We start from the raw sequence: 27,580 nt of genomic DNA, 5'->3' as shown, positions 1-27,580 counted from the left end.
TTAGAAGCCTCTTGAACCTAAACTTGGTGCTCCGGTACCACTTGCCGTGCGGTAGCAGAGAGAACAGTCTATAACTAGGGTAGCTGGAGTCTTTGAACATTTTTAGGGCCTTCCTTTGACACCACCTGGTGTAGAGATCCTGGATGGCAGGAAGCTTGGCCCCAGTGATGTACTGGGCCGTTCACTCTACCCTCTGTAGTGCCTTGCCGCCGGAGGCCGAGCAGTTGCCATTCCAGGCAGTGATGCAACCAGTCAGGATGCTCAACGTCCATGGATGTTGAAATTTGGTCAGTCCGCCCTGGCAGKACCAAATCTGAACCAATCATAGATGTCTGTTTTGCAAGTTTGGAAAGTACAATACAGTAAAGCACACGAGTGCAGTATAATGCACTGTGTGTTCAAACTTGTGAAACATAGACGTCCATGATTGGTTTCAGATTTGGTCTGGTCCAGACCAACCAAATGTGGTCTTTTGTATATTTCTACCTTTGTGTAGCTATTCAGGATGCATCACAATGAAGATTTTTTTTATTCCTATCAATAATAATGCTTTTCTCTATAGTACTGATCAGGGACACATGATGTAATTCCGTTACCCGATGTAAGTCCACTTCATATAATGTAGTTCAATAACCAAAATAATATCATCTTTTTTTTTAACTCAAGGAGTCATGTCGTAGCTGACACCACATTYTTTCTGCAGATATCTTTGAATCTTAATTCAGAGCAGATTTTCTTTGGAAAATCTGATCTCATAAATAATTTTACCATAATTCTGTTACCAGACTTTGCATMTGCGCAGTTCTTCCAGTAGAKATTTTTGTGTGAAATTTTCTGTTGARATTGTTCAAAGCAGTCCTCATGCATAGAGTTGTATGGTTTGTTAAGCTTTTAAATCAATCAGTGAAATATCTGAGTCAAAGCGCAGTTCCGTTAGCATGAATTGCCCTTATGCAACGACTATTTTATAAAATGTTTATTTATTAGTAAACATTTGTAGGCTTTTCAATTCACTTTGACATTATGGAGCATTTTGTGTAGACCGATGACCCCAAAAAATCTCAAATCGATCTTATTTCAATCCGACTTTGTAATACAACCAAATGTGGGGAAAATCCAGGGGGTGAATACTTATGACACCCACTGTACAAATAAACACATTTCAAAGTGCTTGAAAAGCAAAACAAACATCAGTTGAAGTATGAATGACATGTGTATAGGTTTGGACTTAACAAGTTTTGAGTAGTGTAGTCCTCCAACAGATGACACGACAGTCAAGCACAAGGCTTGAGCAGAGGGAGGTTCAGGTGGTCAACAGGGGAAGCTGAGCAGCCAGAGCAGGTCTTCTGGGCGCGGGCAGGTACAGAACTACCAAACACCAACATTATGGCTGAATAGGGTATTGGGCCACCACGARCCAGAACAGCTTCAATGCACCGTGGCATAGATTCTACAAGTGTCTGGAACTCTATTGGAGGGATGCGACACCATTCTTCCACAAGAAATTCCATAATTTGGTGTTTTGTTGATGGTGGTGGAAATCACTGTCTCGGGCACCGCTCCAGAATCTCCCATAAGTGTTCAATTTGGTTGATATCTGGGGACTGAGRCGGCCATTGCATATGGTTTACATTTGTTTTTGTGCTCATCAAACCGTTCATTGACCACTCGTGCCCTGTGGATGGGGGCATTGTCATCCTATGGGGGCATAGCCACTATAGCCAACATAATGGCCTGCCGAGCATTTTATACATGACCCTAAGCATGATGGGATGTTAATTGCTTAATTTACTCAGGAACCACATCTGTGTGAAGCACCTGCTTTCAATACGCTTTGTATCCCTCATTTACTCAAGTGTTTCCCTTATTTTGGCAGTTACCTGTCGCTCAAGGCATCTCACTGTCCACATCTCCACAGCGTAGCTATGTGACACAACTGTATGGTTGAGAACAAAAACAAATTTCAAATGTATGTCCTTCAACCAGTACTAGAAAGATTAGGCCTAGATTGTTTTGATTTTGATAGCATCAAAAAGGTAAACCACTGCCAGCTAATATGTATAGTAGACAGACATTGGAAAATACAATTGAATATAGGCCTAGTAATATCTGAAAAGGTCAGKAGGTCTGGAGAATGCGTTTTCATCCTCTGAGCCATCGAACACCAGCTTTCTTTTTCATATCCTATGGAAGTCCCATAGGTTATCCGCTATGTTCTGTTTAATATCACATCTTATTCCTGAGTAACTGTTCTTTTTAAATATCAGATGTGTATGTCCAGTCAGGGATTACTGTGTGTACATTATCTGAGACAGTGTCAGTATGTAGGCTAACAAGATGATAATGCTGGATTATATGGTCAATTGGTCAGTCATTATTAGTCAGATATGGTCAGCACAGAGAGTGTGGTGTTTGATGGCACACACACTGTCGTGGCAATTTCCTGTATTACCAAATGAGGAGAGTTACAAACCACACACCAGTCAGAGTTATACTTAAACTTCACCTTTAATAATAATTTAAGCTTTGCAATAGCATTTGACTTTCAACAATTCACTATCTCCAATGAATAGTTGAGTCTCAACATAATGGCAACTGAGATCTTTTATAGCAAAGATACACCCCTCTCAACTTACATGACGAACCACCGATCTTAGGAAAACTTCCAAAGGGCCTTTTACTTGAGAAAGGAGTATCCCATAGCCAGATAGCATTAGCTATAAATTATCGTTCAGTTTGGTCTCTAAAACGAGGTTCTAATCTCGTTCCTGGTACTTCATAGTACCAAAACATTACCTCATTCAAGGCATAACTCAATTGTCAACTCTATATTCTCCTATCTCAAGTAAACCCCCTCTTCTCCCCACTCCTGGACAAGCTCACTGAGGGGAGTGACTTGCGCACATTGGTTCCCCCTTAATCACGCCATCCCTTCACATGGTTTAACAGATACATTCACATATGAAGACAATGTTCCATTCTGACCTCCCTCTCTGGGCCCCAAGTGACTTTTCCCTAGCTGAGAAGGGAAAAGTGCAACTGCCAACAGTGTAGTCCAAAGGGAGACATTCTAATGACAAGTATCTCACATAAGCATATTATGTAAATAAAACATCTTATTTATCTATGTTACCCAACTAATTCTGAATCATCCTCCACAACACACACACCCTCTCATCGGGAGTGTGTGTCACAGTGGACTGTGCTTTTTGCGTTGCTTTACATAAGTGTGGTACCACCCAAGTTGTGGTGAAAGGGCACAGCACTGACCCTGATATGCAAATGTTTGGTGATTCAGACTCTGAGATTGGCCTACCTGTCCAATCTAAAGATTTAATTATATTGTAATACTCTCTTGATAAACCTGCATCAGTCTCTAATAACAGTAACAGGGGATATTTGCTTTATGCTGTTGCTGAGATACAGGCTAGTCAGATATGTTGGTTGAAATCTGGTTATTTAGCCTCAGAAGGCTTCTCAAAACTATGCTTCTTTGAATTAGTTGGTAGAGCTGGGCAATATGGACAAAATATCATATTACAATTTGTTTCCACATGTTTGACAGTATGACAATATTTAGTTTCTAAATTTCWAAATATGCTTTGAGTAGTTCATGTCCCTAGGGTGGCAACACACATTATGTGATTTCAATTAGGGCTTTCTCCATTTATACTCCCAACAAAAATCATTTTCTTATCATTTCCACACTGTGCCACGCATCATGATATGGGCAAAATCTAGTCCTAGTTTAATTGGTGAACTGTTGGAATCATAACAATTCTAATTATATAGTTGGAATATAGTGGGCAGGACCTAGAATACATTGTTGTTTGACATGACAATTAATTAATAAGCCAGGGAGGAATTATTGACAGAGTAGGAACCAATAGTTGGTCAGTGTTTCCAGGGGACCCTGATTAGATGTTAGATCACAAGTTTTGTTGGCTCGCTAGCTAGACAACATAATCATGCTTCGCCTATTCCTCTCTGATAAGCATGTTTGTGCAATGGTATCTTATCTAGGTAATGGTACCAGGCAGTATTAGCTAGCTAGTTACGGCTACTCTGACTCTTAGCTGGCTAGCTAGCTTGCTAAATGTACTAACTAGCGATTAGCATTAGCTGCTAACTAAGTTATTTTAGCAACACATTGCTAAGAAAAAACAAAACTAACAGACACTAGTTACACAAACGAATAGTGTAATTATATAAGACTTGTGGAAGCAGCATGTCACCAACATCGTTGCATCCATCTGACCATTCAGAGTGAAAGGCAAGTGGTCGAGCAACTACTATCTCCTTGAGTGTCAGGGCTTGGTGTGGTTAGCGGCATGCAGGAGGATAGTGAGAGATATTACTCATATAGAAAACGGGGTGAACTATTAAAAAAATATATATATTATTATACACGCCGGTGTTGCACATCACATTTAACAAAGCAAACATTGAAATACCATTTATAGAAGGTAAAGTAAAAACTCATACCGGTCCGTGCATCAGTACCGGTATATAGTCAAATGCGGTATACCGCCCAGACCTATTAGTTGGTGTTTCAGAGTAAAGGACTCTTAGTGCTTGACCGGTCCTCTGTAATGGGTGATAGATCAGATGGTGTGTGGTGTCTGTGTGTGGGTTTGTAATTTATTTGGTGCCCGTGTTCGTAATTGATGAGATGGGTGTGTAAGTTGATGAGATGCGTGAGTGTGTAAACTGATGAGGTGTGTAACCTTAGCTGATGAAGTGTGTGTGTGCCCTGGCTGTTTTGCTGCATTAGTGGTAAATGTTAAATGATTCAGAGCCCCTAGCAGCCTCTAGGCTGGGAGTGGGACTGCGACTGCGTTCCGAATAGACGCACTACTTTTGACTGGGGCCTATAGGGTGAGGTGCACTATATAAGGAATAGGTCTCTATTTAGGATGTAGCCAGAGACAGGGATTTCCTGCCACTTATCTCGCCGCCCTGTGTCTCATCACTGTTAGCTGCTGGTACAGAGTTAAACTGTGGCATTGGGTGACCGCTGAGGTTGTTCCTTTATGGCCAAGAGACTGGGGGAGGGAAAGCTTTTACGCAGGCGACTTGAGCAGTCAGGAAATTTACTGTCGTGGACTGGTACGTGAGTGGGGTGTAATTGAACCAGTCAGACTAAAGTGATTGCACTCTTTCCTTTTGTCCCTCTCTTTCCTATGTCTCTCTCCCTCCTTTTCCTCACCCTCCCCTCCCGCTCTCCCTCTCCCTGTCTCAATCCCTCTCTCCAGCCAACACCTACTTCTTCATGGTGCAAGCCCAGGGCATCATGTTGAGGGATAATGTGAGGACCATTGGTCAGATGATCAGACTCTACACCAATAAGAACAGTACTCTCAACGGCACAGGTGAGTTTGATAGGAGGTGAGCCAGACGGGGTCTCCAATCTTAGGAGGGTAGTAGACCAGACCAACATGACACGATGGGCAGCCAAAAATCACAAGATTGGCCCTCGCTCAAATTCTGAAAATCAAATAAAATGTTATTGTTCACATACACATGGTTAGCAGATGTTAATGCGARTGTAGCGAAATGCTTGTGCTTCTAGTTCCGACAGTGCATTAATATCTAACAAGTCATCTTAACAATTCCACAACAACTACCTAATACACACAAATCTAAAGGGATGAAATAAGAATATGTACATATAAATATATGGATGATTGATGGCTGAACGGCATAGGCAAGATGCAATAGATGGTATAACATACATTACTCATCTGTATATGAGAATATACTGTAAGATGCATTGTTAAAGTGGCATTATTTAAAGTGACTAGTGATCCATTTATTAAAGTGGCCAATGATTTGATTCTGTAGCAGCCTCTGAGTTAGTGATGGCCGTTTAAAAGTCTAATGCCCTTGAGATGGAAGCTGTTTTTCAGTCTCTCGGTCCCAGCTTTGATGCACCTGTACTGACCTCACCTTCTGGATGGCAGCGGGGTGAACAGGGAGTGGCTCGGGAGGTTGTTGTCCTTGATGATCTTTTTGGCCTTCCTGTGACATCGGGTGCTGTAGGTGTCCTGGAAGGCAGGTCATTTGCCCCGGTGATGCGTTGTGCAGACCGCACCACCCTCTGGAGAGCCTTGCAGTTGAGGGCGGTGCAGTTGCCGTACCAGGCTGTGATACAGTCCGACAGAATGTTCTCAATTGTGCATCTGTCAAAGTTTCAGGTTTTTAGGTGACAAGCCACATTTCTTCAGCCTCATGAGGTTGAAGAGGCACTGTTGCGCCTTCTTCACCACACAGTCTGTGTGGGTGGACCATTTGTTTGTCTGTAATGTGTACGCTGAGGAACTTAACTTTCCACTGCTGTCCCGTCGATGTGGATAGTGAGGTGCTTCCTCTGCTGTCCACTGTCATCTCCTTTGTTTTGTTGACGTTGAGTGAGYGGTTGTTTTCCTGACCCCACACTCCGTGTGCCCTCACCTCCTCTCTATAGGCTGTCTCGTTGTTGATGGTAAAGCCCACTACTGTAGTGTCGTCTGCAAACTTGATGATTGAGTTGGAGGCGTGCATGGCCACGCAGTATTTGGTGAACAGGGAGTACACTCGGGGCCTGAGCACGCACCCTTGTGGGGCCCCAGTGTTGAGGATCAGCGAAGTGGAGATGTTTTCCTACCTTCACAACCTGGGGGTGGCCCGTCAAAGTCAAGGAACCAATTGCACAGGGCGGGGTTGAGACCCATGGCCTCAAGCTGAATGATGAGCTTTGAGGGTATTATGGTGTTGAATGCTGAGCTGTAGTCAATGAACAGCATTCTAACATAGGTATTCCTCTTATCCAGATGGGATAGGGCAGTGTGCTGTGATGGCGATTGCATCGTCTGTGGAACTATTGGGGCAGTAAGCAAATTGAAGTGGGTCTAGGGTGGCCGGTAAGGTGGTGGTGATATGATCCTTGACTAGCCTCTCAAAGCAATTCATGATGACAGAAGGGAGTGCTACGGGGCGATGGTGGCCATCTTGAAGCATGTGGGGACAGCAGACTTGAATAGGGAGCGATTTGAATATGTCCGTAAACACACCAGCCAGCTTGTCTGTGCATGCTCTGAGGACGTGGCTAGGGATGCCTTCTGGGCCGGCAGCCTTTTCAGGGTTAACACGTTTAAATGTCTTACTCACATCGACCACGGAGAAGGAGAGTGGCACTGTATTATTCTCAAAGCGGGCAAAGAAGGTGTTTAATTTTTCTGGAAGCAAGACGTGGCTGGTTTTCTTTTTGTTGCTTGTAAACCCTGCCACATATGTCTTGAATTTGACCCTTTGAATTACGACTCCACTTTGTCCCTATACTGACATTTCGCTTGTTTGATTGCCTTGCGGAGGGAAGAACTACACTGTTGATATTTGGCCATATTCCCAGTCATCTTTCCATGGTTAAATGCTGTGGTTTGCGCTTCCAGTTTTGCGCTAATGTCGCCATCTATCCACGGTTTCTGGTTAGGGTAGGTTTTAATAGACACAGTGGGTACAACATCTCCAATGCACTTCCTTATAAACTCACCGAGTCAGCGTGTAAATCAATTTTATTCTCTAAGGCTGCCCGGAACATTTCAGTCTGCGTGATCAAAACAATCTTGAAGCGTGGATTCCGATTGGTCAGACCAGCGTTGAATAGTTCTAGTCACGGGTACATCCTGTTTGAGTTTATGCCTATAGGACGGCAGGAGCAAAATGGGGTCGTGGTTGGACTTGCCGAAGGGAGGGCGGGGGAGGGCCTTGTATGCATCGYGGAAGTTAGAGTAGCAGTGGTCCAGTGTACTACCCACACGAGTGCTGCAATCATTATGTTGATAGAATTTAGGTAGCCTTGTTCTCAAATTTGCTTTGTTAAAATCCCAAGCTACAATAAATGCAGTATCAGGATATATGTTTTCCAATTTACATAGAGTCCAGTGATGTTCCTTGAGGGCCGTCGTGGTATCTGCGTGAGTGGGGTATATGCACAGCTGGGATTATAACTGACAATAATTATCTTTGGAGATAATGGTCGGCATTTGATTGTAAGGAATTCTAGGTCARGTGAACAGAAATACTTGAGTACCTGTATGTTATTTGTATGTATTATGGATCCCCATTAGCTTCTGCCAAAGCAGCAGCTACTCWTCCTAGGGTCCAGCAAAATTAAGGCAGTTTATGATTACACCATGAGGTGTTAATCATGAAGCATACACCCCCGCACTTCTTCTTACCAGAGAGATGTTTATTTCTGTTGGCGCGACTCATGAAGCTGTACCGACTCCAACAACATATTGAAAGTGAGACATGTTTCCGTGAAACAGAGAATGCTACAATCTCTGYCTCTCTGGAAGGCAACCCATGCCCTAATTTCGTCCACCTTGTTGCCTGGAGACTGGACATTGGCGAGTAATATRCTCGAAAGCGGTGGGTGGTGTGCAGGCCTTCGAAGTCTGACGAGGAGGCCGCTCCGTCTACTTCTTCTGCGGCGATGTTGTTTTGGGTCGCCCTCTGGGATTAGATCCAATGTCCAGGGTGGAGGTCTGAACAAAGGATCTGCTTCGGGAAAGTCGTATTCCAGTTCGTAATGTTGGTAAGTTGACGTCGTTCTTATATCCAATAGTTCTTCCTGGCTGTATGTAATAACACTTAAGATTTTCTGGGCTAACAATGTAAGAAATAATACATTAAAACACTACTGCATAGTTTCCTAAGGACTCGAAGCGAGGTGACCATCTCTGTCGGCTCCGTTTTGCCAAATACTAAAGGGACTGCAGTTGATGCTATTTTCCTTCTGAGGTTCTTGTGATTTTTGGCTGCACTTTGTCACGTTGGTCTAACTGCTGTCTACTCCCCTCCACCTTTTATCTTAACCAGCATTCCTCTCTTACCAAAAAATGGAAAGTCAATGTCCATTAAATACCCTACTAATTTATTCGGACAGTGAAGCTAAAACTTATAATTTGGCTCTATTCACCAGCATTTTGGATTTGAGATCAAGTGTTTCATTTGAGGCAACAGTACAGAATGTCACCTTTTATGAGGGTATTTTCACATCCGTTTTAGAAATGAAAGCACTATATCTAATCCCCCCCATTTCAAGGTGTCATATGTATACTGAACAAAAATTATAAACGCAACATGCAACSATTTCAAATAATTTACTGAGTTACAGTTCATATAAGGAAATCAGTCAGTTGAAATAAATTAATTTGGCCCTAATCTATGGATTTCACATGACTGGGTAGGGGTGCAGCCACAAAAGGGCTTTATTACAGAAAATACTCCTCTGTAGGCTACATCAAGCTTGTGACGACAAACTTGTTGGATGCAAAAAAAAGATGTTTAACCTGGCAAGTCAGTTAAGAGCTAATTCTTATTTACGTTGACGGCCTACCCCGGCCCAACCCGGACGACGCTGGGCCAAATGTGCGCCCTGTGGGACTCCCAATCATGGCCGGATGAGATACAGCCTGGATTCGAACCAGATACTGCAGTGAAGCCTCTGCACCGAGATGTGGTCTTAGACCCCTGCGCCACTCGGGAGCAATATAAATGAATGGAAAATAATATATTGTCATTTTGGAGACACTGTTATTGTAAATAAGAATAGAATGTGTTTCTGAGCACTTCTATATTGTGGATGCTACCATGCTAATCATTAATGAATTGTGGAGTGAGAAAGTCAGTGGCATAAATATAATACCCCCCCCAGAAAAATAATTTCTACACTCCCATGTTTTTGGTAATCGTGGGAGGTTAAGATGTCTTGGGGGTATGATCTTTGTACCTCTAACTTTCTCACTCATCATTCAAGATTATATGTAATAATGGTAGCATCCACATTAATGTAGAAATGTTCAGAAACATTATATTCTTATTTACAATAGAAATGACTCCAAAATGACAAAATACATGATTTAACATTCATTTATATTGGCCACAACATAATCTTAAATACAACCAAAACAATCTGTAAATGCACCCAACAAGATTGTAGAGTCACAAGCTTGATGTAATCATTGTGCTAGGTATTTGGGATCAAATACAATACTTTTGACTACTTAAAGACACAAACAGTGCCTTCGGAAAGTATTCAGACCCCTTGACTTTTTCAACTTGTTACGTTATAGCCTTATTCTAAATTGGGATAAATCAAGGTGTCTGAATACTTTCCGAAGGAAATKAATAATTKAATTTGTCCAAATACTTAGTGCCTTCCTGAAATATTGGCACCCTAGGTAAATATGATCCAAAAAGGCTGCGAAAAAATTGACTTGTTTATCAGCTTGATCTTACACTCAAAATATCATATGAATCTCACCTTTTTGAGTTAAAATTGTTCAGAAATAATAGAAAAACATTGTATTCAAAAACATGCGTGTCACACTTGTTGGCACCCCTAGAAATTCTGATGAACAAAATCGAATTGATGTATATTCCGATTGATTTTACCTTTTTTTGTTTTATTCTTTAGGAACTCTTAAGTGGTCAACCATGACTTCCTGTTTCACTGGGGTATAAATATGAGTTGACACRCATGCTAAACTTCCTTAGTCATATCCATCAACATGGGAAAGGCCAGAGAACAAACGCAKGAAATTAGACAAAAGTTTGACCTTCACAAGTCAAGCAATGGCTATAAAAAGATAGGTACATACCTGCAAATACCCATCTCCACTATTAGGGCAATAATTAAGAAATGTACAAAAAAAATGGAGCTGTGATGAACTTGCCTAGAAGGGAACTCAAGTGTATTTTGCCTCCACACAGTGAGAAGGATGGTTCAAGTGGCMAAAAAATCTCTAATGATTACAGTTGGAGAATTGCAGGAGTTGGTTACATCTTGCGGTCACAAAGTTTCAAACTACAATAAGACACCACCTCCATGCCAACAAGTTATTTGGATGGGTTGCCAGAAAGCCTCTGCTGTCACCTAACCACAAATTTAAGTGCCTGGAGTTTGCTAAATGACATTGGAACGTTGAGTGGAACCAGGTTCTATTGTCTGATGAGACTAAAATAGAGCTTTTTGGCAACAACCACCTGAGATGTGTTTGGTGTAAAAAGAGCCATGGTCATACAGAAAATAACTTAATCCCCACTGTGAAATATGGTGGTGGATCTGATGTTGTGGGGCTGTTTTGCTTTCAAAGGCCCTGGGAACCTTGTTAGGATACATAGGATCACGGACTCCATCAAATACCAGGAGATTTTAGGACAAAACCTATCAGCCTCTGCCAGGAGGCTAAAACTGTGTCGTTGTTGGATCTTCCAGCAGGATAACGATCCAAAGCATACCTCCAAATCCACACACAAATGGTTCACTGGCCATAGAATCAAGCTTTTGCAATGGCCATCCCGGTGAGCTGAAGAGGAGAGTCTACAAGTGAGGACCAATGACTCTGAAGGACCTGGAGAGTTTCTGTATGGAGGGATGGTCTCAAATATCTTCCTATGTGTTCTCCCACCTCATCAAACATTATAGGAGACGACTCAGAGCTGTTATCTTGGCAAAGGGAGGGTGCACAAAGTACTAAATGCTGGGGTGCCAATAATTGTGTTAAATTACAAAAATTAAATTTAAAAAAAGTTCTCTGAAGCTCTTATCTAGAGCGATTTACAGTAGTGAGTGCATACATGTTCGTATTTGTTTTCTTTTCATACTGGTCCCCCGTGGGAATCGAACCCACAAACTTGGTGTTGCAAGCACCATGCTCTACCAACTGAGCCACACGGACAATGCATGTTTTTTAATATWTTTTTTTTCTTCCTAATGACTATTTTTGAACAATTTTAAATCAAAGGTAAGATTCATATGACATTTTTCTAAGCCTTTTTTGTTCATCTTTACCTAGGGTGCACAAATTCCGTAGGGCACTGTTTGACAAGGGGGGACTAGATACGTAAATCGCTAAACTTTAAAACGTATCTATGAAAATGTTGCATGATGTACTGTCRCCTTATGAAACATTTTGTATAGCCTAATTAAAAGTTGTAGCTTCATTGTCCAAATATTTATGTAGGGGAGTGTATAAATGACATCTCAATCATCTCCCTTTTAGGTAGATCTTACTGATTTGAATAGGTAGTGGAGGGGAGTAGGCAGTGCTTCAGCCAATATGAGACRAGGGGCAGCCAAAAAACCCAAGAATGACCCTCACTCTAGCTGCAAGAKAGCTAGAGTCGGTCAGGCTTAGGCCAATTTTTTTCCCAATATGTTTTTGATTTTTGGCTTTACATCGTCTCATGTTGGTTGAGACACCGTCTACTCCCCTCCACTACCTATTAATCAGCAYGATCCAGCTCTAAGCTACCTACAAGGGGAATATAGAAAAGTAATTTATACAATCAATCAAAAAATAAATAAATGTCTTGTGTGTTCCTGTAGATTACCCAGATGGCAGTAACTCCAGTGAATACATGTCCCAGCCAACCGCATACCTCCCTGAGAACTTCACATACGCCCAGAACCTCCCCTGCCCAGAACGCTTACCTTCTATGAGTAAGTAACCAGAACGCTTGTCTTCAAACCATCAGTTTGCCTACTGAGAGGATTTTATCAAACGCATGATACTTACGGGAATGCATTGCGACGCAGACTCGACAGACCAGGCTGGGAGGAGTGAAAAATGTGTCCTTAGTAGTATTTTTTTTTCTCAAAATAAAGACAACACAGATTTGAACCAATGTCTTAAGTAGCTGAAACTGTCATTACTACAACCTTTTGAAAGTGACAAAACGGACATGTTAAAATTGTCAAAAACAACTTTATATCGAGCGGGTGCCTTTTTGATTTGACAGGCCTGCTGCACATGCTCAGTTCTGCTCGACACGACCATTAGACCCGATGCCGTGTTTYTGCGCATGAGCTGTGCTAGCTAACATCGTGAGAAGCAGTTTCTGCCTATCTTGAATTTTACTATGATCAGGTCATGTTATTATGGAACTCATGAGAGAAGCTACTCTTGGCTGTCTCTGTGCTTTCTCTTACTATTTCTCAATCTCTCGCTCCTCATTCTGTCCCACTCGCTCCCCCTGTAGGATGTGTGTGGCTTATCATGCCGGTTATATCTACATAGGCACTTTAGCTACAGTTAAACGTATTGCATTACCAATTTCCCCCCTCCTACCGTTTATCTTCAGATTTCATTGATAGCAGAGTGCCATGACACATACAGTGCATTTGGAAAGTATTCAGATCCCTTATTCTAAAAATGATGAAATTGTTTTTTTCTACACACAATACCCCATAATGACAAAGCAAAAACAGTTTTTTAGGAATGTTTGCAAATGTATGAAAAACAAAACTGATATCACACTTACATAAAAGTATTCAGACCCTTTACTCAGTACTTTGTTGAAGYGCCTTTGGCAGCGATTACAGCTCCAAGTCTTCTTGGGTATGATGCTACAAGCTTGGCACACCAATATTTGGGGAGTTTCTCCTATTCTTCTTTGTAGATCCTCTCCAGCTCTGTCAGGTTGGATGGGGATCGTTGCTGCACAGCTATTTTCAGGTCTCTCCAGAGATGTTTGATCGGGTTCACGTCCGGGCTCTGGCTGGGCCACTCGGACATTCAGAGACTTGTCCCGAAGCCACTTCTGGTATGTCTTGGCTGTGTGCATAGGGTCATTGTCTTAATGGAAGGTGAACCTTCGCCCCAGTCTGAGGACCTGAGCGCTCTGGAGCAGGTTTTCCTSATGGATCTCTCTGTACGTTGCTCTGTTTATATTTTCCCCGATCCTGACTAATTTCACAGTCCTTGCTGCTGAAAAACATCCCCACAGCATGATGCTGCCACCACCATGCTTCACCGTAGGGATGGTGCCAGGTTTCCTCCAGACGTGACGCTTGGCACTCTGATCAGACCAGAGAATCTTGTTGCTCATGGTCTGAGTCCTTCAGGTGCCTCTTGGCAAATTCCAAGTGGGTTGTCATGTACCTTTTTACTGAGGAGTGGCTTTCATCTGGCCACTCTACCATAAAGGCTTGATTGGTGGAGTGCTGCAGAGATGGCTGTCCTTTTGGAACATTCTCCCATCTCCACAGAGGAACTTTGGAGCTCTGTCAAGAGTGACCATCGGGTTCTTGGTCCTCCCTGACCTAGGCCCTTCTCCCCTGATTGTTCAGTTTGGCTGGCCGGCCAGCTCTAGGAAGAGTCTTGGTGGTTCCAAACTTCTTCCATTAAAGAATGATGGAGGCCACTGTTCTTGGGGATGTCAGAGTAGGTTCCTTGTCAATCATTGGCTTATTGGTGAAATCAGCAGTCAGACAATATTTTCTTTAAGTAAATCAATCAAACCTTTTAATAATGAAATTGCAGACAGAAGTTGACAATGGAAACACAGCACGTATGTTTCAGAGTAAGTTCTGTGAAATAAAACCGGCAAAAGTTGCTTTAACCTTTGGCGAAGGCGTTCCGCAAGCGACCCACCTCGACAACATCCGGTGAAATTGCAGAGCACGAAATTCAAAGAAATCACAAATGGTCCTTTTGTTCGATTAGTCTTTCTTTATAACCCCAAAAACTCAGTTTAGCTGGCACGCTTCATTCAATAATCCACCGGTTTCCCTCCTCCAAAATGCATACAAAATTAATCCCAAATGTTACCAATAAACTTCTCCAAACAAGTCAAACAACGTTTATAATCAAGCCTCAGCTACCCTAAAACGTAAATAAACTATAAAATATAAGACGGAGAATCGTTATTGTCTTTACCGGAGATAAACCACAAAGATCGTGCTCTCATCCAATCGCATGAAAACACTACAGCCAAAATGGGAGCATTTTTCCAAAAACCAGCATGATACGCTTTCTAAAGACTGTTGACATCTAGTGGAATGCCCTAGGAACTGCAATCTGGGAGGATTKCGCCTCATAATAAACATGACAGCCATTGAAAACAGTGGTAGGCTGAAATAATWATTATTTTTGGATTGTTTGTCGTCTGGGTTTTGCCTGCCATATCAGTTTTGTTATACTCACAGACATAATTTTAACAGTTTTAGAAACTTTAGTGTTTTCTATCCAAATCTACCAATTATATGCATAGTCTTGCTTCTGCGTCTGAGTAACAGGCAGTTTACTTTGGGCATGCTTTTCATCCGGACGTCAAAATACTGCCTCCTAGCCCAAAGAGGTTTTAATATACTTGCGGTCAACCCCTTGTGGTGTAACTGCCTACGTCAACACCTTCTACTCATGAGACCAAGCCCATGCATATACACTTATGCAAACTTGCAGGAGAACAATAGTCCAGTGTTTTCTAAGGGCTCAGCAGTACTTTTCCATTCATGTGTGGGTTACAGTGGTATGTCTGATTTGTCTCTTATCTATTTACTTCCCTGCAGGTGTCTGTCTCTTTTAGCCTTGAGGCTCTTTCTCACACACACCCTGTTTTGACCGTAATTGCTCACACTTCTGTTTAGACCATTTMTATAAGAGGCAGAGACTAGTAAAGAACTGTGGAACAGTATTTAACCTTATAATGCATATATTGCTATTCTGTGGTCCAGGACCCTATATATGTAGTGGGGGAGGGTCTTATAGCTCGTCCCCTTCTATTAATACAACATAAGCATAATCAATTATAATACATCAATCATTTGGTGCAGCCCCTATCATGACCCCAAGGTGACCCCCATCCAGGGACTTTCAATGCTGCAGACATTATGTTGGTACCCTTCCCCAGATCTGTGCCTCGAAACAATCCTGTCTCTGTGCTCTACTGACAATTCCTTCGACCTCATTGCTTGGTTTTTGCTTTAACATGCACTGTCAACTGTGGGACCTTATGTGGACAGGTGTGCTTTCCAAATCATGTCTGATCAATTGAATTTAACACAGGTGGACCCCAAACAAGTTGTAGAAACATCTCAAAGATGATCAATGGAAACAGGATGCACCGGCACTCTATTTTGTCTCAGGCATTCAGACCCTTTGCTATATGTAAATAGGGTATTTCTGTTTTTTGATAATACATTTGCTAATATTTCTAAACTGTTTTTAGCTTTGTAAGTATGGGGTATTGTGTGTTGATTTGAGAAAATGTTTATTTAACACATTTTAAAATACGGCTGTAACTTAACAAAAAGGGAAGGGGTCGGAATACTTTTCCGAATGCACTGTACATGCTTCGGCCTCGTAATTCAATTTTAGTTCAAATTTAGTTCAAATCTTCCCCGCGCTTGGAAACACTACAGCCAAAATGGGAGCCACCTAGAAAAACTACAATTTCTGGCTAATTTTTCCAAAAACCAGCATGAAACTCTTTCTAAAACTGTTGACATCTAGTGGAAGCCCTAGGAACTGCAATCTGGGAGGATTTCGCCTCATAATAAAAGTGACAGCTGTTGAAAACAGTGGTAGGCTGAACATTTTTGGGGGGGATGGTTTGTCCTCTGGGTTTCGCCTGCCATATCAGTTCTGTTATACTCACAGACATAATTTTATCAGTTTTAGAAACTTTAGAGTGTGTTCTATCCAAATTATATGCATATCCTAGCTTCTGGGCCTGAGTAACAGGCAGTTTACTTTGGGCACGCTTTTCATCCGGACGTGAAAATACTGCCCCCTACCCAAGAGAGGTTAAACAGGTGTGTGTGTGTATTTACTGAAATTGTGTTGTGTGTGTGATCAGTGAGTTCTATGGATGTCAACATGACTTTGTGAAACAGGTGTGTGTGTATTGACTGAAGGTGTGTGTATTGTGTGTTCTCAGAGTGTGTCCTATGGATGTGAATATGACTAAACAGTCCCTCCAGGATTTTTCGACTCTACGCTCAACTTATTTGGTGCAAAATCAACAATTCCCCCATATTACACAAATTTGACATCACTGCACTTGTTTCTATATTAAACAGTTAAATCAAAGCTATTTTACCGCATTAAACTGTCACATCACTGCAATACAAAAAGAGAGYTTGTAATGAACTTTTTCTGCATAAGTGCATTTGTGGCAAATTGGACAAAAAACATTGACAACAGGCCATGCAAAATGTCAGAATTGCCGCAGAAAAATCCAGCAGTTTTGCCTGCAACTATTTTCTTTTTAAAGCAACGCAGTGAAATCCTGGATGGACTGACTTAGATCCCACAGTGTGTGTGTTTACTGAAGGTTTATGTGTATGTTCCCAGAGGGTCCTATGGATGTCAATATGACTGAGATCCCTATGGAGGAGATTGATCTGAAGTTCTCTAAGTATCTGGATGTTCACTTTGGAGGACACTGGAAACCCAAGGACTGTAAACCACGCTGGAAGGTATGACTGTTATCATATATGACTGAGGAAATGTGTGTGCTTGTGCGGTTCAGTTATTTTACTACTTTTATTCTCATCTCTATTAGAAAATGAAATTGAACTGTAGCCATATTTGTATACACCGGTGTCTTTCCTCTATTAGAAGCATTTGCTTTTCTACTTCTGGTCTGTCTGCCCTGCTCCCTCTGTATTAAATGCACAGGAGCGTATACATGCTGTTTGTGTCTGACTGTCCACTCCTCTGTCCTGCTCCCTGTGTAGGTGGCCATCCTGATCCCGTTCCGTAACCGCTACGAGCACCTTCCCATCCTGTTCCAGCACCTCACCCCCATGCTGCAGAGACAGAGACTGCAGTTTGCATATTACGTCATCGAGCAGGTAACACAGCTGTAACACAGCTTTAAACAAGTTCTGTTGTTATTGCACACATTTTAGTCTCCCTTCATCCTATTCAGCCTCACTAGTTTGTCAACTCTGCCACCCACTGGTGAGAAATGTGGAATCTATGATGATGAGCTGTGGACAGATTAGCTCACATTGCTCTTTCTTCGACCTCCTCTCTTTCTCCCCCTCCCTTATCAGTTTGGAACCCAGCCAGTGTTAATTTTGGCACTTTTTTTGTCTAGTATTAGTCACATTTTTGTTATTTGAATACTGATTTAGTCTAGTTATTGTCAACTAAATGCCGTATTATTGAAGTCACATTTTAGTCATCACATTTTTATTGCCTCATTAACTTATAGTAAACATAAATCACTGACTTCGATGTGCACAAACATACACAGCTTTATCCTACCAACACATTTTTCGGCATAACATCCTATCGCATGATTCTCTTCCCTTGGCAGAAGAACACATTACTCTGCAGCAGCTTTAAAATCACACCCCTTGACAATTCTCCAGATTTTCCCCGTGTCACTGGTTCCACTACCTTTTTCAGTTGGTGGCACCAGCCCATGATTTGGTCACAAATGTTTTTCCACACAGTGTCACACACTATATATACAGTACCAGTCAGAAGTCTGGACACACCTACTCATTCCAGAGTTTTTCTTTATTTTTTAAAATTTTCTACATCGCAGAATAATAGTGAAGACATCAAAACTATGACATAACATATGGAATCATGTAGTAACCAAAAAAGTGTTAATCAAATCGAAATATATTTTATATTTGAGATTCTTCAAATAGCCACCATTTGCCTTGATGACAGCTTTGCACACTCTTGGCATTCTCTCAACCATCTTCATGAGGTAGTCAACTGGAATGTATTTAAATTAACAGATGTGCCTTGTTAAAGGTTCCTTTGTAGGGGTGGTATACAGAAGCTAGCCCTATTTAGTAAAAGACCAAGTCCATATTATGGTAAGAACAGCTCCATCATTACTTTAAGACATGAAGGTCATTCAATACGGAAAATTTCAAGAACTTTGAAAGTTTCTTCAAGTGCAGTCGCAAAAACCATTAAGCGCTATGATGAAACTGGCTCTCATGAGTTACATCTGCTGGAGAGGATAAGTTCATTAGAGTTAATTGCACCTCAGATTGCAGCCCAAATAAATGCTTCATGGAGTTCAAGTAACACACACATCTCAACATCAACTGTTCAAAGGAGACTGTGTGAATCAGGCCTTCATGGTCCAATTGCTACAAAGAAACCACTACTAAAGGACACCAATAAGAAAGATACTTGCTTGGGCCAAGAAACATGAGTAATGGATGTTAGACCGGTGAAAATCTGTCCTCTGGTCTTATGAGTCCAAATTTGAGATTTTTGGTTCCAACCGACCTGTCATTGTGAAACGCCGAGTAGGTGAACAGATGATCTCCGCATGTGTGGTTCCCAACGTGAAGCATAGAGGAGGTGTGATGGTGTGGGGGTGCTTTGCTGGTGATACTGTCAGTGATTTATTTAGAATTCAAGGTAAACTTAACCAGCATGGCTAACACAGCATTCTGCAGTGATATGCCATCCCATCTGGTTTGCTCTTAGTGGGACTATCATTTGTTTTTCAACAGGACAATGACCCAACACACCTCCAGGCTGTGTAAGRGCTATTTTGACCAAGAGAGTGATGAAGTGCTGTATCAGATGACCTGGCCTCCACGATCACCTGACATCAACCCAATTGAGATGGTTTGGGATGAGTTGGACCGCAGAGTGAAGGAAAAGCAGCCAACAAGTGCTCAGCATATGTGGGAAATCCTTCAAGACTGTTGGAAAAGCATTCCTCATGAAGCTGATTGAGAGAATGCCAAGAGTGTTCAAAGCTGTTCAGGCAAAGGGTGGCAACTTTGAAGAATCTAAAATATATTTTGATATGTTTAACACTTTTTTGGTTACTTCATGATTCTGTATGTGTTATTCACAGAGGGAAAAGTTATAAAGAACAATGAACACAAAAGCTGAAATATTTACCACACAACAAACTTACAAAGACTAAAAGCACCCTCAGGAAAATATGTTTTAATTATGTCCACATTTTCGGCCCCCTCRGGTTCTCTGGCAGGCTATTCCAGAGGCTGTGGGCATAATAACTAAAGGCTGCCTCTCCATGCCTCATGGTCCTAGGCTTTGGGATAGTTAAAAGGCCAGTGCCAGAGGACCTGAGGGACCTGCTGGGTACATAACTTAAAAGCATGTCTGACATGTATTTGGGTGCACAATCATGGATTGATTTAAAAACCAATACAATAATCTTAAACTTAATTCTAAAACTCACAGGCAGCCAGTGCAGAGATCTTAAAACCGGTGTAATGTGTGCTGCTCTCTGTCTGGTCTAGGTCAGTACCCATGCTGCAGCATTCTGCAGGTTCTGCGGTTGACCAATGGCTTTCTTGGTACACCAGACAGGATAAATGTTTTTAGTGAAGTGACCATGTAATGAATGTTCAGCTCGCACTGATGCGATCAATTAAAAAATGTGACTCGCACAGCTAAGTCAAAGGGTCGTGAAATGTGACACTGGTTGCAGTGTGGAGCCCTGYCCCTTGACATACTGTAGCTATATTCTAATTAAAGTTCTGTCGTAAGTAGTGGTCTGATAGGTTGCACCAAGCTAATTAGCTTGGTATTTCCTGAGAGTATATGTTGGAATAATGTGCTTTCAGATGTCTCTTGAGGTTGGCAGTATATTTCCCCGTCATCTTGTAGGTGCAAACACTGTCTTCTCCCATGGAAACATTGCATTAGGGCTTGTTTGAATCGACATAAGTAAAGTGACTCAAAACATTGACCCTTTTTTCTACCGGGAGCTTATACCATCAGGAGAGTAGCCATGGCGTGTGCCTTATTTGCATCAATGATTTGTTGCCGCCAGATTGGAGAACGGTTGCTGGGCAGAGAGGTGACTCATGAATGACCTGGGCATGGTATTTATTTTCTACCGCATTGCGATAAGAAAGCCTTACAATTCTGCTTATGTCATGCATGCTTTTGATTGGACCAAACAAAGGACACTGAAAAGCTCTCCAAAAACTCTTGTACAGCCCACTTACTAGTCAGATTTTAGTCACAGACATACTTTAGTCTTGTCTCATTTTCCTCAAGCAAAGTGAAAAATGTATTTTTCTTTTGTTGTTTTTTTCTGGGTCTCTTTAGTCTGTTTTATCGTCTTGTCAATTGCCACTGATAAATAGGTGTTTGACAAATATTTCTGTCACTATTTTTGTTGACAAAATGTAACACTGGACCAGCCCTTCAATAGGGCCATGTTTAACTTGGGTTAGGGTTAGTCTAACTCTTCTTTCTCCCTCCATCAGTCTGGTACCCRGCCATTCAACAGAGCAATGTTGTTTAACGTGGGTTTCCTGGAAGCCATGAAGGATCTGGACTGGGACTGTCTGGTGTTCCACGATGTCGACCACATCCCAGAGAACGACCGTAACTACTACGGCTGTGGTCAGATGCCTCGCCACTTCGCAGCCAAACTGGACAAATACATGTACCTGTAAGTCACGACTTGAATCAGTCCGGAATTGGCGGAAAATAGTAAAATGCTGTTTTTCAGCTAATTTCCTACAATTCTATATATTTMTCAATGTAGTTTTTGTTGTTGTCATGGTTAGTTTGTGTTCTTATGCGCAAACATTTTAATTTTTTAAAATAAATTGGTACCTCTAGACATGTACCCTGCACGCACCATCAGTAATCCATGATTATATAATAAAAAAATATATAGGTCAATAATTTTTTCTACGTACTTTACTCATTTTAAGTTTATACTTAAAGCGTTTTTACAATTCCGAAAATGTATTTCTAAAAAATTATAATTATTTTTCATTTTCTGGTGTTGYGGCAACAWTTTAGCAGTGGCGGTGCGCTGCTGCTAAATTAATACAGAGAAAACTCTGTGGTYCTGGACTAAGGCTTAATGTATGAACAGATTTTCCAGTCTGGTTATGTGTGTCTCTTCTAAATTTGCAGACTGGATGGTAAATTGTCTGAAAACATAATTGTGGGTCTGTGTTGTATCACAGCCAAACTTATTCTTTGTTACCTGTTTGCTTTCCTGTGATACTGACTGGTAAGGTTTCTCCTTTTTTCTTTTTCCTTTTTCCTTTCTGTCGTTTTGTTCAAAACTCAAAAATCTTTCCCCAGGCAAAGCTAGGCTATGTTGTTGTCTGTGTCTGTCCTCTGTCCGTGTTGAATGTGTGTCGTGCGTGTTACAGGTGTGTGTCCTGTGTGTTGTGGGTAATGCTGTGTGTGTTGTCCACAGACTACCATATGGTGAGTTCTTTGGGGGTGTGAGTGGACTCACAGTGGAACAGTTCCGCAAGATTAATGGCTTTCCCAATGCGTTCTGGGGCTGGGGAGGAGAGGACGATGACCTCTGGAACAGGTCAGTTAGTGTGTGTCTGTGTGTGTTTGAGAGAGACAAATCTGTTATCTGATTGGGTAACTTAATGAAAGGCTTTGTTTGTCCCTCTCTCTCATAGAGTACATTATGCTGGTCTGAACATCACAAGGCCGGAGGGAGAAGTGGGTAAATACAAGTCCATCCCACACCACCACCGGGGAGAGGTGCAGTTCCTGGGCAGGTCAGTAGATGCATGCTAGCAGTTCATAGCAGGYGCCGTAACCATGTCAAAKAATGTTTACCTAACTTTACCTCAAACATCACATTAGCTTAGCTCTCAATACAGCGTTGCTCCAGGAAGTCCTCGTTATATGTGGTATTCATGAAAATACACTACATGACCAACAGTATGTGGACACCTTGCAGGGGTGGAAACTCCAGTCCTCCGGGGCCTGATTGGTGTCACACTTTTTCTCCATCTCTAGTAAACAGCTGATTTAATTAAATTGCATTCTAAACTGAAGATCATGATTAGGTGATTGTTGGAGGCAGGTTTGTTAGTTGGGGCTAGGGCAAAACTGTGACCACAATCAGGCTCCCGAGGGCTGAAATTGCCCACCCCCTAGTTGAACATCTCGTTCCAAAATCATGGGCATTAATATATGGAGTTGGTCRCTCCTTTGCTGATATAACAGCCTCCACTCTTCTGGGAAGGCTTTCCGCTAGATGTTGGAACATTGCTGCCGGGACTTTCTTCCATTCAGCCACGAGCATTAGTGAGGTCGTGACAGACTATTTTTTACGCGCCTTCAGTACTCGGCGGTCCCGTTCTGTGAGCTTGAGGGCCTACCACTTCGAGGCTGAGTCGTTGGTGCGCCTAGACGTTTCCACTGTACAATAACAGCACTTACAGTTGACCGGGACAGTTCTAGCAGGGCAGAAATTCGACGAAMTGACTTGTTGGGAAGGTGGCATTCTATGACGGTKCCGCGTTGAAAGTCACTGTGCTCTTGAGTAARGCCATTCTACTGCCAATGTTTGTCTATGGAGCTTGCATGGCTGTGTGCTCAATTTTAWACTCCTGTGARCAACRGGTGTGGCTGAAATWGCCAAATCCACTAATTTAAAGGGGTGTACACATACTTTTCTATATATAGTGTACCTAAAACAGTCCCTTGCTTTAAAAATCTCAAGGTAGTGAACACTGTTAATCCTACTACTTGAGTGCAGCTGTTCCTCATCTCTATCGCCCTTTGTGGACAGGAGTAAGTAACTTAATTTCTATTTTATTTCAATACCTTCAACTTTTCACTATCCAGCCATCTGCACTTTCTCATGTTTTACTTCACATTTTCTGTACTTAAAGCAGTGGACTATATAGGGAATTGAATGTCATTTGGGATGTATCCCAGGTACTGGAATATTCATGTTTATAATTTTTTTTTTAAAGGAAATAATTTTGTTTATTTATTTCAACACAATTCTGTGCTCACTCTAGCCTTGGTGCAACCACAGAGCTATGATTGATAGAATGAGAGTTGCTTACCTTCCAGGCCTAGTGTCAGTGGTTTGTGGTACTGTATGTGCGTGGGTGTTTTCTGTGCCAGCATTGAGTTGTTAACTCCCCATCCGCTGGCCAAGTCCCTTTCGCCGTGTTGACAGTCGTCAGTCCCTTTTTAACATAAGTCAACCAGGTCTCATCCGCATTACAGTCCTCATCGTAACTCTGCACTAGAGAGCTATGTTCAGCGTTCAGATGCAGGGAGGGACAGAGGAGGAGAGAGGGCAGAAGAGTTTCTCTCTTTGGGTAAGGGTTTTCCTTCTGCAACCAGAGCACAAGTTCCTCCAGACAGTGTAAGCTAATTCATTAGCGTTAAAGCTAACTAAAGGATCCTCCTGGTTTCATTATGCAAATGCTAACTATGGATCTCCCTAATGTCATTAGCATTAATGCTAACTAAGGATCCCTGTGGTGGTGTGTATAATTGGATTCATTACTGTCAATGCTAACCTGGCTAATTCCCTTTCATCTCCTCTCGCTGTGACTCCAGCTATAAATGCCAACTGCTAGCTTATCCTCCTCTCCCTGTGACTGCACCTGAAATGGCACCCTATTTCCTACACAGTGACCTACTTTTGATCAGGTCCCCTGGAATAAATATTTATATGTAGGTAATAGGGTGGCATTTTGAGCTGTGACTGCTGGTATGAATGCTAACTGCTAGCTAATCCTCCTTCCTCTTCCTTTCCTCTCTCTGCAGGTACAAGCTGCTGAGGTATTCCAAAGAGAGGCAGCACCTGGATGGCCTGAACAACCTCAACTACACCCCTGAGATCTCCCTGAGCTCCCTGTATAAGAACATCACCGTGGACCTGCACCCTGATCTGGCCCCCATCGCAGACTACTGAACTCTTGACTCCCACCTGACCCCTTAAACCCTTCACACTCCCTCAAGCATCAAACGGTACCCCAAAGCTGGGCAAAGAGGGGCTGGGGGTGGGGTCGGAGGCACACCATGTAACGCTGCCAAGAAACCTTACTCAAAAAAAACAAACATGAAAGAGGAAGGGGCATATAGGGTCTGTTTAATCGAACAATTGATTGTGTATGTTTCTGTGATGATTGTGAATGGTGTGTGTGTGTGTGTGTTGTGTGTGTGTGCTTGCAAGGATGTGTGTATCTGACTTTTTGTGTCCGTGTGTCACTGCATGTCAGTGTGTTCATGCCGGCTTTAGCTACTAAGCTACTTCACATCAACACTTCATAATACATTATGAGGAGGGAAGGACAGCATTAGTTTTTCCCACATCTGATGTTTACTGCAACGCCTTAAAGTGTCAGGCTCAGCCTCAGAACCACGGCTCTCTGGCAGCCTCCCAAATGGTACCCTATTCCCTATAGGGCTGGAATTGCCAAGGACCCCACAATATGATAATGTCACGATACTTAGGTGCCGATATGTATTGCTATTCGATACTGCCATTTTTTTCCCCATTTCTTTTTTTTTTTTTTTGCCATTTGATATTCCAAATATATTGCTCACTATATACTGAGTGTACAAAACATTAGGATCACCTTCCTAATATTGAGTTGCACCCCCTTTTTGCCATCAGAAAAGCCTAAATTCGTTGGGGCATGGACTCTACAAGGTGTCAAAAGCGTTCCACAAGGATGCCGCCCCATGTTGAYTCCAATGCTGCCCACAGTTGTGTCAAGTTGGCTGGATGTTTTTTGGGTGATGGACCATTCTTGATACACACGGGTAACTGTTGAGTGAAAAACCCGGCAGYGTTGCTGTGACATTCTCAAACCGGTGCRCCTGGCACCKGCTACCATACCCCATTCAAAGGCACTTAAATCTTTTGTCTTGCCCATTCACCCTCTGAATGGCCCGCACAATACATGTCTTAAGATCTAAAATATCCTTCTTTAATGTCTCCTCCCTTCATCTACACTGATTTTGAAGTGGATTTAACAAGTGAAATCAATAAGGGATCATAGCTTTCACCTGGATTCACCTGGTCATTCTGTCATGGAAAGAGCAGGTGTTCCTAATGATTTGTACACTCAGTCTGTCTGCTGCAGAGATGAGAGAGCATGAGAAGATGAATAAAAGTGCTAAAAACATTTTGGATCACTATTTAAAAAGATGGAGAACAAGCTATGGTATTTTTCATCCAATAGGTTTGGCGCAGGTACAGCCGACTAGCACTAGCTACAGTTACGAGAGGGGAAAAAAAGTTATATTTTTCTTTTACAAATCGATTTGTAGAATCAGGTATTGATATCGTCCAAAAATAATACTGCTATATGTAACTCGATTTAGTTTTTTCCCCCCCATCACAAATTCCCTATATACTGTAGTGCACTACTTTTGATCAGAGGCTTAATGCACTACTTTTGACCAGGGCCCTTAGGGCTCGGGTCAAAAGTAGGGCACTATATAGGGAATAGGGTGCCATTTGGGACTCTGACTTTATCTCACAGCACCGCTCAGCACAGCTTTAACTTCTAACGTCTCAGTATCACCTTACGAGCCAACAGACATTTTTGTCTTCATGTTATATCATTTTTTTTTACACATTGTTCGTTTTTTAAAGATGAAACATGTATTCAAACATATTCCTTAAAGAGGAGGAAATAGGAGAGGAGCTAAGCGAAGGCGACTTATGTGTTTATTGTGATGTACATTTTCTGATATGATCTATTTTCTTAGTATTTATTTTTTCCTTTTTTAACGGATGTTTTAGATCACTCGATCCTAGTTCTCTGTGTGTCACATGATGAGCGTTTTGCTGTTTCTTTGCTGCACTGCCGACACGCATGATGCACAGAACATGTGTAAATACTGGCCACTTAAAAGCTTGAGCACAGAACACGTATGTACATATTTGGCCAATTAAACRCTCAGAGCCTGTTAGTAGTTATTCCAGTGGATTTGAATTTTGTTTTGGCAGCTACCTTCTTCCTGACGACTTAAAGGACTTTACAGAGTGAGTGGTTCTTCCATTTCACTGGGAAGATGTAACAATAGATGGACATTTGGCTTTAAAAGAATGAGAATCTCTTCGGTTGACTATCTTTTGCATGCCTTGATTTATTTTGTTACTAGATGTTTTTTTAAGCATAATTTATTGGATMATTTCAAGATGTTTACTTTTTCAGTTTTGCCTTTTTAGAGGTTTTTTTTTATTCTCGAGGCGCACAGTGTGAAAATAGACTAACTGACGTTATGGAGCGTGTTCCTGTACAGAAAGACAGATGGAGGCCAGKGTTCAAAGGACTRKWRKMKCTSKKSYMSRGKGTKWTGTGTAGTTTGCTGATGCTGAGCCTTCAACAGCAAGCCACATGTAACGCCCTGGACCAGAGCTAAGGACTGTTGCTGCTAAGTGGTAAGCTGAGATGTCATTCTATCTTCCTCTGGTGTGTGTAGTTTGCTATTCTGGAGGAGGAGTGTATACAGTGCGAATAGCGTGTTTGGCACAGGATTATGTTTCAGCTTGTGGTTTGGGCTGGTGTGTGTGTGTGTGTGTGAGCTGTGATGTGATGTGGTCCTAATAGGCTTGTGAGGTATTTAGGGGCCAGAATGAAAGAACAGTAGCTAAAGCTAACAGTTAACCCTGTTCTTGAATGGCACAGACTGAAATCTTGGCCATGAATAGCGAAGATTAGCAAGGAAAAAATGTAGGCAGTTGATTTCTTTGTACCTATTAGCGGTTTTTCTCTTGTACATATATTTTACCCATACAGTTCATATTTAAATTGTCTGGGTGTTTTGCTAGTKATGTTGAGTTGATTTATCAAATGTATGTCTCAAGTAGAACCGCTCTATTCAAACTACCCATGTTTTCTCCATCACAGTATTGCAGTACTGGGAACCTCCTGTCCTGCTCCAAACATGGTGTTTGTCCAAAATGGCACCCTGTGTCCTATATAGTGCACTTCTTTTGACTGGAGTCCTATGCGTCCTGGTCAAAGTAGTACACTATATAGGGAGTAGGGTAATTTGGAACGTAGCCTAGCTCTCTC

At 42.0% G+C, this 27,580-nt stretch overlaps 1 protein-coding gene across 1 annotated transcript in view; it reads left to right on the top strand.

Moving 5' to 3' along the window:
- Window positions 1-25,967, top strand: part of LOC111971166 (beta-1,4-galactosyltransferase 6-like) — a 41,185-nt gene extending 15,218 nt beyond the window's left edge. The window contains exons 2-9 of the mRNA XM_023997952.2: window positions 5,256-5,372; window positions 12,377-12,490; window positions 17,127-17,251; window positions 17,513-17,629; window positions 21,014-21,201; window positions 21,970-22,092; window positions 22,190-22,291; window positions 24,312-25,967. Coding sequence (XP_023853720.1) covers window positions 5,256-5,372; window positions 12,377-12,490; window positions 17,127-17,251; window positions 17,513-17,629; window positions 21,014-21,201; window positions 21,970-22,092; window positions 22,190-22,291; window positions 24,312-24,459 — 1,034 coding nt within the window. The 3' untranslated portion in view covers window positions 24,460-25,967. The remainder of the gene's footprint in view (window positions 1-5,255; window positions 5,373-12,376; window positions 12,491-17,126; window positions 17,252-17,512; window positions 17,630-21,013; window positions 21,202-21,969; window positions 22,093-22,189; window positions 22,292-24,311) is intronic.
- Window positions 25,968-27,580: the final 1,613 nt, after the last annotated feature.

Source organism: Salvelinus sp. IW2-2015, linkage group LG13 (assembly GCF_002910315.2).
Source record: "Salvelinus sp. IW2-2015 linkage group LG13, ASM291031v2, whole genome shotgun sequence".
In the NCBI taxonomy this organism is placed as follows: Eukaryota; Metazoa; Chordata; class Actinopteri; order Salmoniformes; family Salmonidae; genus Salvelinus; species Salvelinus sp. IW2-2015.
This window is presented reverse-complemented; position numbering and strand designations above follow the sequence as displayed.